This window comes from Bufo bufo, chromosome 3 (genome assembly GCF_905171765.1).
Source record: "Bufo bufo chromosome 3, aBufBuf1.1, whole genome shotgun sequence".
NCBI classification, from domain to species: domain Eukaryota; kingdom Metazoa; phylum Chordata; class Amphibia; order Anura; family Bufonidae; genus Bufo; species Bufo bufo.
Window position 1 is genome coordinate 46,752,654 of NC_053391.1, and position 12,241 is coordinate 46,764,894.

General features: G+C 41.9%; 1 protein-coding gene across 7 annotated transcripts in view; it reads right to left on the reverse strand.

The window, feature by feature from the left end:
- Positions 1-9,810: 9,810 nt before the first annotated feature.
- Positions 9,811-12,241, reverse strand: part of TIAM1 (TIAM Rac1 associated GEF 1) — a 323,389-nt gene continuing 320,958 nt past the window's right edge. For all 7 annotated transcript variants that reach the window (XM_040423178.1, XM_040423180.1, XM_040423181.1 and 4 more), the window contains one exon: positions 9,811-12,060. In XM_040423178.1, coding sequence (XP_040279112.1) covers positions 11,567-12,060 — 494 coding nt within the window. In that variant the 3' untranslated portion in view covers positions 9,811-11,566. The remainder of the gene's footprint in view (positions 12,061-12,241) is intronic.

The following is a 12,241-nucleotide window of genomic DNA, read 5'->3' on the forward strand; positions in this document are numbered from 1 at the left end:
TCCACTGGCCTACAGTAAAATTGTTATTCAGTGACCGCCTAATGTACCTCCAGCCACATAATCACTTGTTCTTTTCTGTCCGGTGAATGCCTAATTTTTGGGGCCTATACTGGCCTACAGTAAAATTGTTATCCACTGACCGTCTAATATACCTCCAGTCATATAATCACTTGTTCTTTTCTGGCCAGTGAATACCTAATGTTTGAGGCCTAAAAATGGCCCCTGATTAAAATACATTTTTTTGTGGGAATTTTTGCCATTGATCCCCCTCTGGTATGTCACTGTCGATGTTGTGGGACTATTTGTGCACTTCTAGTAAGTATTTGGTTGCTGCAAATATGACCTGAAGGTTTTTCAGGTTCGCCTGCCATTAGAGTGAATGGGGCGGTTCGCAAACATATGATCGCAAACGCGCATTCGCAAAACGTCCTGGCCGATGTTCAGCTATCACTATTGATGACACAAAATTTTTTATGCATACCATGTTAAGGTAATTTTCCCCAATGAGTGTGGTAACGGTAGCAAAGTCTGGGAAAAAAAAGCCCGGGATCTTAACACTTAAAACCGGAGGTTAAAGAGGACCTTTCACTAGAATAAAAAATGTAAACTAAGCATACAGACATGGAGAGCGGCACCCAGGGATCTCCCTGCACTTACTATTATCCTTGGGCGCCGCTCCGTTCTCCCGGTATAGGCTCCGGTAGCCTCATATGTTCGGTTCAACTGGGTGGAGCCTGCCGGCGTCTCCTTCTCCCAGGCTGTAGCGCTGGCCAATCGCAGCGCTCAGCTCATAGCCCGAGAGTTTTTTTTTTTCTCTCAGGCTATGAGCTGAGCGCTGCAATTGGCCAGCGCTACAGCCTGGGAGAAGGAGACGCCGGCAGGCTCCACCCAGTTGAACCGAACATATGATCACTGGGCGCCGCTCTCCATGTCTGTACGCTTAGTTTACATTTTTTATTCTAGTGAAAGGTCCTCTTTAAGTAATTATGAATAGTTTTATGTAGATATACCATAAATGTCTTAGATTGGAATATTCCTTTAACTTTAGAGCTGCATTCACAATTCAGCGATTTGCAAGGTGGTTGACAGACATACCTCTACCAGCCTATCTGAGCTTCTGTAATGATGGGGCACAGTTAGTTTTCCATTATTGTATTACATCCCACCTGACCAGTTCCTATTGTTTTCACGCTCACCCCCTATGCCTGCTTCTATTTCTTGGTCTTCTACCCTTCCTGTGCTCTCCGTTGTACCAATGATCTAAGACCAACATTCTCCATTTTCTGGATTTCCCAATGGCAAGACTTACTAGTGAAGGCCTGATGTGTGGTCCCATCTGTCAATGTTTTTTTCTATATTTTTTCTATATAATGATGTCTTCATGATTTTATGTCATGTTCAGTACCTTCATCAGTATACTTTGAACTATTTTTGACGCCCCTGCTCATGCCCTTACATGATACAAATAAGTAATGCTTGGCTTCCTACTATCTTGGAGTGCTTGTGCATATACAGTGCGTGCACATGCGACAGGTATTGGAGGTACAGAACATGCAACCAGGATTTCATGTCTCGAGTTTGGATGAACAGAAAGCAACTATGGCTGGTTACCCAAATTACCGAACAATAATATCTTCCATGTGTTGCACAAGGCTACTCAAGACTCCTTTTACTCCATGAATATGTAACTGGAAAGTTGTTCTTTTGTTACCATGACATTAGAAACTTCTGTGTGGGTGATGGTGTCATGATAGTACCAGTAACAGCCAAGACTGAAACATTGATGATCTGTCTTTAAGATACCCAACACCTGATCCAAATATACGACTTCAACGGAAACAAGCGTTCGTTGGTTTAAACTTGACAACAGTTGTTTCAGTAGACCCATGACATACAGTTATCGTCTGAAAAGAAGTCAGCCATATTCAAAAGATTTGTCATTCAAAGAAAGCTCACTCATGAACGAAAGATGTTTGAAAGAATGTTCCCATAAAGATGTTTCATCCATCGCCCGGTTTCATTGAACATGTATGGCTAGTTTTAACAACTAAGATGTGTATGGCCTGTCTGCAAAACGAACCTTCACCAGATGTTTGTTCAACTACTGTTCAACCATCAACCAACTTCTATCTAATATGTATAGCCATCTTTAGAATGGTTCTGACCCCAAGTCTCCCAATAATTCATGCTCCTAGTTACTGGAGCTGAGCCGCTATGCTTACACAGACATTGAAGCAGCCATCAGGCTGAAAAACGAGTCACACAACCAAAGATAGGTGTGTAGCATTGCAGTCATAAAACTGAATGGGACTGCAGCACGACTCTGGAAGTTTTGCGATTCTGTGGACGTGAGAACTTCATTCTTTGGTTGTGGGATTGATGTCGCAGCCAAGATGACCCTGTAACCCCAGCACAATTCTGATGACTGGTGGAATCTCTCTCCACCCAACAGACATCAAAAGGCATATCTTAAGGAATGTGATGTCCTGGGAAAACCTCTGGAGTAAATGTAAGGGTAAGTTCAAGTCACCGTTTATCTTTCCATATTTCTGATACATCAGAAGAACAGGAAAAAAAAACCCAATCCTTTATTTTGAGCATTAGTTATGCTCAGTTAGCATCAGTTTGCACTTGAAATAACTGATCTGGCTTTTTTGGAGCATCAGTTATGATCAGTTTGTGTCACTTCCGTCAGAGATGTTATTTTTGACGGTAGAAAAAGTACTGTGTGCAGGACTTTTTCTCCAGTCAAAAATAATTGATCTCTGATGGAAGTGTCACAGATCATAACTAATGCTCAAAATAACGGATCCGTTTGTTTTGTTTTTATTCTGTTCTTCTGATGGATCAATAGAATGAAAAGCTAAACAGTGATGTGAACTCAAAATCTAGCGTTTCTCTCCTAGTAGAGACTGTTTGAGCGTTGAGAGGGTTAACCAAATTGTCTCTTGTTTGCACTGGAAGGAGACGTCTATTTGAACACATTTCTGCTGTCTCAGAATAAGAACTTGAGTTTCTGTGCAGAGACTGCCAGTTCCTGAAGGAGAGGCGGCCAGCATCTGCCTGTCAGAGATGTGCAAACAGACTTCACCGAGCTCCAGGAGTCCTCACTGATCTGACAAGCAAAAGATGTTTTTTTGCGCAAGGTTTCTTCCAGGGGAAACTTGGAAAAGCTAAAATGTAATTAAACACCAGCACGATACCACCTCACCCAGAGAATCGGCTCAGCTTTAAATTGTTTCTTGCGATATTTTATTACTTTAACGCAATCGAGAATTTTTTAGTTTTTCTTAGTTTTTCCCCCCAAAAGCAATCACAATTGATTATTACATGCATATTGTGAAACTGCATCTAAATGAAGTATTCATCTCCACTGTATACTCATGTTCCCAATTCTGGGCAGACCAAAACCGCTCATGTGTTTTACCCAAAGGCTGCCGTCACTCAGATGGAAGGACTATTTTAACTGGGAAAGTTCAGGAGGTGCCGAACAACAGCACTCATAAAAAGGGGTTGTTCCATTACAACTCCACAGGATTTAGGGATGTGTCTGATCGGAGGGGGTCCAACTACTGGCACCCCCAATGATCAGGAGAATGGGGGCAAGTGCTCCCCTGTTTGAACTGATCGGTGGGCGCACATGTGCGCTGCCACTCTTCAGCTCTATGGACAACTGGTAGTGAAATGTTTTGTTGATATTGGATATTTTTAAATTAGCTATCTGCATTGAGAGCACATCCTCATTAAAGTGAATAGGACTGAGCTGCAATACCGAACACAGCCTATGGACAGGAGATGTGCTCTTTTTGGAAGAAAAAGAAGACCATTTTATTTAAAACAGGAAAATCCTTTTGCAGGGTTGTCTTGTTGAGAAAAATATTTTTAAGGGGGAACATGCCTGTATTACAACTACAAAGAGCATCTTAGGAGGACCTGGTGCATTTGTGCATTCTACAGACAGCCAAAGCAATGCTAATGAAACTATGCCCCCTGGAAGAAGCTGCAAGGCGAAACGCGCGTCAGGGAAGCGGTGGTGGCTCTGTAATACTGCGGTCTTTATTCAATTGAACTTTCTCCCTTGTCTTAGCTCAGCTCCTGTTATGTATTTAATGCTTTGATATATTTGCCATCTGACCAGTGGATATGTGTCTCTTAGGCCTCATGCACATGACGGTGCCGTTTTTTGCGTTAAGCAAAGCGCGGATCTGCAAAAAACGGAAACCGCCCTTGTGCCTTCCGCAATTTGCGGAACGTAACGGGCGGCCCATTGTAGAAATGCCTATTATTGTCCGCAAAACAGACAAGAATAGGACATGTTCTATTTTTTTTTGCGGGGCCACGGAACGGAGAAACGGATGAGGACAGCTGTCCGCATCTTTTGCGGCCCCATTGAAGTGAATGGGTCCGCACCCGAGCCACAAAAACTGCGGCTCGGATGCGGACCCGAAAAACGGTCGTGTGCATGAGGCCTTATACAGTTGCAAGAAAAAGTATGTGAACCCTTTGGAATGATATGGATTTCTGCATAAAATGTGATCTGATCTTCATCTAAGTCACAACAATAGACAATCACAGTCTGCTTAAACTAATAACACACAAAGAATTAAATGTTACCATGTTTTTATTGAACACACCATGTAAACATTCACAGTGCAGGTGGAAAAAGTATGTGAACCCCTAGACCAGTGATAGGCAAACTGCGGCTCTCCAGCTGTTGCAAAACTACAACTCCCACCATGCCCTGCTGTTAGCTGAAAGCTGTAGGCAGTCTTTGCATGCTGGGAGTTGTAGTTCTGCAACAGCTGGAGAGCCGCAGTTTGCCTATCACTGCCCTAGACTAATGACATCTCCATGAGCTAATTGAAGTGAGGTGTCAGCCAACTGGAGTCCAATCAATAGGATGAGATTGGAAGTGTTGGGTACAGCTGCCCTGCCCTATAAAAAACACAAAAAAAAAAAAAAAACACACCCCAGTTCTGGGTTTGCTTTTCACAAGAAGCATTGCCTGATGTGAATGATGCCTCGCACAAAAGAGCTCTCGGAAGACCTACGATTAAGAATTGTTGACTTGCATAAAGCTGGAAAGGGTTATAAAAGTATCTCCAAAAGCCTTGCTGTTCATCAGTCCACGGTAAGACAAATTGTCTATACATAGAGAAAGTTCAGCACTGCTGCTACTCTCCCTAGGAGTGGCTGTCCTGTAAAGATGACTGCAAGAGCACAGCACAGACTGCTCAATGAGGTGAAGAAGAATCCCAGAGTGTCAGCTAAAGACTTACAAAAGTCTCTGGCATATGCTAACATCCCTGTTAGCGAATCTACGATACGTAAAACACTAAACAAGAATGGATTTCATGGGGGGATACCACAGAGGAAGCCACTGCTATCCAAAAAAACATTGCTGCACGTTTACAGTTTGCACAAGAGCACCTGGATGTTCCACAGCAGTACTGGCAAAATATTTTGTGGACAGATGAAACCAAAGTTGAATTTTTTGGAAGAAACACACAACACTATGTGTGGAGAAAAAAAGGCACAGCACACCAACATCAAAACCTCATCCCAACTGTGAAGTATGGTGGTGGGGGCATCATGGGTTGGTTGCTGCTTTGCTGCATCAGGGCCTGGACGGATTGCCATCATCGAAGGAAAAATGAATTCCCAAGTTTATGAAGACATTTTGCAGGAGAACTTAAGGCCATCTGTCCACCAGCTGAAGCTCAACAGAAAATGGGTGTTGCAACAGGACAACGACCCAAAGCATAGAAGTAAGGCCCCTTTCACACGGGCGAGTTTTCCGCGCGGGTGCAATGCGGGAGGTGAACGCATTGCACCCGCACTGAATCCGGACCCATTCATTTCTATGGGGCTGTGCACACGAGCGGTGATTTTCACGCATCACTTATGCGTTGCGTGAAAATCGCAGCATGTTCTATATTCTGCGTTTTTCACGCAACGCAGGCACCATAGAAGTGAATGGGGTTGCGTGAAAATCGCAAGCATCCGCAAGCAAGTGCGGATGCGGTGCGATTTTCACGCACGGTTGCTAGGAGACGATCGGGATGGGGACCCGATCATTATTATTTTCCCTTATAACATGGTTATAAGGGAAAATAATAGCATTCTGAATACAGAATGCATAGTAAAACAGGGCTGGAGGAGTTAAAAAAATAAATAAAAATCATTTACCTCACCTTAATCCACTTGCTCGCGATGCCTGGCATCTCCGTCTGACTCTTTTACTGCCGGGCATCGCGAGCAAGTGGATTAAGGTGAGTTAAATGATTTTTTTTTTTTTTTTTAACCCCTCCAGCCCTGTTTTACTATGCATTCTGTATTCAGAATGCTATTATTTTCCCTTATAACCATGTTATAAGGGAAAATAATACTATTTACAGAACACCGATCCCAAGCCCGAACTTCTGTGAAGAAGTTCGGGTTTGGGTACCAAACACGCGCGATTTTTCTCACGCGAGTGCAAAACGCATTACAATGTTTTGCACTCGCGCGGAAAAATCGCGGGTGTTCCCGCAACGCACCCGCACATTTTTCCGCAACGCCCGTGTGAAAGAGGCGTAAATCAACAGAATGGCTTAAACAGAAGAAAATACGCCTTCTGGAGTTGCCCAGTCAGAGTCCTGACCTTAACCCAATTGAGTTGCTGTGGCATGACCTCAAGAAAGCGATTCACACCAGACATCCTAAGAATATTGAACTGAAACTGTTCTGTAAAGAGGAATGGTCAAGAATTACTCCTGACCGTTGTGCACGTCTGATCTGCAACTACAGGAAACGTTTGGTTGAAGTTATTGCTGTCAAAGGAGGTTCAACCAGTTATTAAATCCAAGGGTTCACATACTTTTTCCACCTGCACTGTGAATGTTTACATGGTGTGTTCAATAAAAACATGGTAACATTTAATTCTTTGTGTGTTATTAGTTTAAGCAGACTGTGATTGTCTATTGTTGTGACTTAGATGAAGATCAGATCACATTTTATGACCAATTTGTGCAGAAATCCATATAATTCCAAAGGGTTCACATACTTTTTCTTGCAACTGTATATAGAGGATTGGCTTTTGTCCACCCGAGGATTAAATGAGGGTGTGTGTGTTTATGCACCTCCCATAGTCACTATGGCCTGTTTGTTTTGATGGCATATATTGGAGATGTGAAGCTTCAAGGACAGACTGCTATTTATTATGTATTTGAAGTTACATTAACTTTTTCTTATTCTTTTGTCTTTCGGATAATGTGATTTGTATTGCTACGGGTCCGCCACCTACTGCCAGATTGAGATCCATTTTTATTGAGTAATATCATCATGTATTGTGTATTGTAATTTTTTTTACAGTGGTTATTTGAATAAAGATGTCATTTAATATTCAATAGTGGTGTGGAGTTGTGGTGTTGTGCTAATGAAACTATGTAAAGTCTTATTTCTTCCACTAGTGCCTCAAGAAAAGGCTTCCACTACTTCTGTTCCATCTTAAGGGGGTTTTCCAGTCTGAAGCATTTATCACCTTTATCCACACATTTCTGTACGTTGCATTGACTTTGAATGGAGCAGCAGGGCACATGCACCAGTCGAACTCCTCCTAGCCACGGTCTGGAGGCAGGGGGTAGTTACCACTGTAGCTAAAGTACCCATTTAAAAAAATGATACCAGTGTTTGACTAGGTTAATATTCACATAAGTGCTTTCATACCTCTAGTTTCAGAATCCAAAAGTGAGAGCAGGTCAGATTCATCTCCAGTTATTTTCATTGGGTTCTCAGCGTGGCTTCTTACAGTCTCTGTGGTCTTACACTCACTGCCAGAGTTCCTCATAACTTAATACATACCAGTCTTGCAAACTCTCTCAATGTTCGACAGAATTCTGGGAAAAATTGGCGACCTTATGGAAGAGTAGGCTATTTTCCTATTATTGTTGTTGTAAAACTCGTTTCGAAGTTCAGGACTCATCTTCGAGGCCATGCCACATGTTCTTCAAGTCCTCCTCTGATTATCCAAGCTAAAGATGCCTCCCTTTTATAAGGATTCATCAGGGAGGGGTCTATATAGTGAGCAGGTGGATTAAGGTCTGTGTGCTAGGGTCTGTGGTGTGGGTTATTGTTGTCTGCTGAAGGGTGGTGGAGGGTACGGTAATATATAATTGTCTGGCACTTTTGTACAGTTCACGTGCACTCATGATTCAAGGGTGATTAGGGCTGAGGCATACAGTGCATACAGAAAGTCTTTAGACCTTTTAACTTTTTTGACATTTTGTTACAGTATGTTGTGGGCTTATGCTAAAATAAAAAATAAAAAAAGGTTCCCCCCCATCATTCTGCACTTAATTCCTCTTAATGAGAAAGTGAAAATAGAATTTTAGAATTTTTTTTAAAAGGAAAAAATAAATTTTACATGTACATAAGTATTCAGAACCTTTGCTATGACGCTTGAAATTTAGCTCTGGGGGTCTCCCATTTCTCTTGATTACCGTATATTTAGGATATTGCTACACCTAGATTGGAGTGAATTTATTTCACTGGATATAATTTGGAAATACATAGGCCTGCCTATATAAAGTCTCACAGGTGACAATGAATATGAGATCAAAACCCAAGCCACGAGGAGGAAAGAACTGCTTGTACTGCTCAGAGACAAGATTGTGTCGAAGCACAGATCTGGAGAAGGGTACACAAAAAATAAAAATCTGCCTCGCTGAAAGTTTCCACAAGCACAGTGGTCTCTGTAATTCTTAAATGAAAGACGTTCGGAACAACTAGGACTCTTCCTACAGCTTTCCGCCCCTTGAAACTAAATCGGGGAAAAAGGGCCTTGGTAAGATTGGTGACCAAGAACCAAATGGCCACTGTGGCTGAGCTCCAAAAATCCTGTGTGCAGATGGGAGAAACGTCAACCGTCACTGCAGCACTTCACCAATCTGGGCTTTATGGCAGAGTGGCCAGAAAGAAGGGGCTCCTCAGTAAAAGACATATAAAGGTTTGCAAAAAAAAAGCTAAAGGACTGTCAGATTGTGAGAAACAAAACTTTGTGGTGTGATCAAACCTGATTAAAAAAATGTTGTCCTCAATTCTATTTGTCATGTTTGGAAGAAACCAGGCACTGCTGATTATCATCCCTATAGTGAAGTATGATGGTGGCTCAGAATCATGCTGTGGTGGTGTTTTTCAAGAGCTGAGACAGGGAGACTGGTCAGGATTGAGGGAAATGGAGCTAAGTACAGATATATTCCTAATGAAAACCTGATCCAGTGCGCACTGGACCTCAGAGTGGCCTGACCCTAAGCACAAAGCCAAGACAACACAGGTGTGGCTTAGGGACAACTCTGTAAATGTCCTTAAGTGGGCAAGCCACAGCAATGTCCTGAACCCAAGCCCGAGAGGAACTGCAGAGAAGAATGGCAGAAAATCCCCAAATCCAGGTGTGCGACCTTCCCCAAGAAGACTGGTGGCTGTAATCGCTGCTAAAGGGGCTTCAACTAAGCCCTAACTAAAAGGGTCTGAATACTTGTCAATGCAAGATTTTTAGTTTTTCCCTTTCAATAAATTAGAAAATATTTATAACACTCTGTTTTCATTTTCTCATTATGGAGTATTGGGTGCAGAATGATGGGGGAAAACACAAGGCTGAAACAAAAAATGTAAAAAAGTCATGGGATCTGAAGACTTCTGGAATGCACCATGTCTAAAAATGCAGAACCTCAGCAATACAAATAGAAAATAAAGTCACATTTTTATTCCATATAAAGCCAGTGATTTTTATTTTACCTATCCACTGTTTCAATAAAGTCAGCCCGTCTGATATTAATATCATATTTTTATTGTTTGACAAGCATTTACAACTTTTCATTCATAGACCTAAAAACATAAAAATAGACCTTCTTTCAGCTTATAAAAGAAATATATAAGAACATCTGACATAGACATGTCATGACCGTATGTACATACACTGGTACCTAGTCAAGCACCGGACTTTCCAGTTTTTCACAATTGACCATATTCTGCTTGGTTACAGTACACCACAGGACTGTTCACCTCCGAATATTAAATTGGGGGGCTCACACAAGTGGACTGCAGATGGCTTAGAACAATAGATTTACGAAGGAAAGGATCTTTTTTTTTTATATATATATTTTTCAAAAGCTTTGCTCATGGATTGCAAAATTCACTGTCACACCAACAAAATAAAAATAGGATGTACTAAGATTGCAAAGCGGCAAAGTCATAGCAAAGTCACGTCCTCACTTGTATACGTCACAATGGAACCATAGCTAGCGTCATGTACATTGGCCTTAAATCTTACTGTGCCAGTAAACCATGGGCCATGTCCTTTTTAAACCTTCCCATTAGGTTCCTCTGGCACCTAAGATATTAAGTAGCTATTTCCACCAAGTAATCACAACATGTAGATGTCAAACTCTGCACAACACGATGGTGTCAAAATCTCTCACAACAGAGATAGGCTCGATTAGATTTTAAAAAAATATATAGATGAGATGCTGGGTCGCCATGTTGTTTGGTGCAGGAAAGAAAAAAATTGGTCAAGTGAGGAAAGATTGGAAAGTGGGAACATAACTTATGCTAAGTGCAAGAGATGTCCTACTCAAATGGTCCATGAAGTGGTCAGGCTCAAGGAGGTGTATTGCTACTTGAATCCAAGTACGACTTTAAAAAATAAGGGTATGTTTGATGTAGATTTATGGACGCCCTCATCGGAGACTTTCCTTATTAAATATATATATGCGTATAAAACTAGCGTGTTCTATTTTCTAAGAAAGATTAGATCATCTGTACTTCTGTAGGCTTACAATGTAAAATGCCTCCGTATCCCTTGGGGTCCCTGAATTTTTAAAAAGGTATAAATTAAAAAATAAAACAAAAAATAGAGATCTAGAGAACTTTTTTTCTTCAAGTTTTACATCTGTGTCCGTGGGAAGAGTTTGGCATGGTTACAATTTTTTTATTTTATTTATTTTTTTCTAAAATTAATGTAAAAGTCGCACATGACTGAAATAACCAGCAAAAAGGGCAAAAGTAACAGGTTTGCAAGAAAAATTCCAAAACTATCCTTCAAAAACACTTTTTTTTTAATACAGAGCTACCGAAGCGTAACATTGATGGGGCAAAGGAGGAGAAACACAGCAATATCTTAACCAGGGAAACGCGCTGGGAACAAAGAAGGGATTGAGCAGTCACGACACAAATCCCGTTACCAATTTGTGCTCTCTCTTTGTACACAACTGTGGGCGTCGCCTCTCGTCATTTTTGCCATGCTTTGTACATTACGCTTTCTGTCCAACCCTGATTATATTTTAGAATAAATAAACAGAATAAGAAGTCTAATGCCCCCCCCCCCTCAACCTGGAGGAGCGGACTTGTGTAACAAGATTTTGCTTTTGAATTATTGTAACCAGTTCTGGCTCGTTGGCCAGTTTTTTAGCTGCCAATGTTGTGTGTGAGTGTGTGCAAGTCTGCAGTCTAGAGGATCATGATTCCACAGTGCATGGAGGGGTAAGCCGTCACCTGATCGGACCCTTTTATAGCATATAAAGCGACAGCTTCATATTTCTGTGTTGAGTTTCCTGGCAGGCACAAAGTCTTCTCGTTTCACCCATATGACTTCCTCTGTGGTGCTCTCGATGCTGCCATTTATTCCAGAAAACGCAATCTGCTTCTTCAGCTGAGTCATACGGGAAGCATGGGTGCTCATCGTGCTCTCGACAATGCTATTACTGGATATGGAGGTGGCTTCTAGTTGATCGCTTAGATCTTTTTCCATGGAGCCACTTTTGATGGACTCGCAGTACTCATCATCACTACTGAGAATGTCAGTTTCTTTAACATCTTCTTGCTCTTCGTACTGAGCAAGATCAAACTGTTCCTCCACCCAGCGGTCCGTGTCACCGTTGCCGGTTGTCTGCTGAGAAGGTTTAGGTTCAGTCTCTGTTTCGGATTCCTTGTCAGGGCTTGCCGAGTAGACCATGTCAGAGTCTATCGTAAATCTATTCCTCACGAGGCGTCTCCTTCGAGCAAGAGACCTACTTGGTGCGGAGACTGAAACAAAACCAGAGGAGAGAGAACTGTAAGAAAAAACCAACAAAGTGACCATTCTAATTTCTAACAACCAAGCAGGCATGGGTGGACTCAAGGTAGCCAAGTAAGACTAGGAGGGGTTCATCTTGCTTAATTGTATTTTACTAAGAAGTAGGACAGTAGGAATGCAGGATCAGACGAC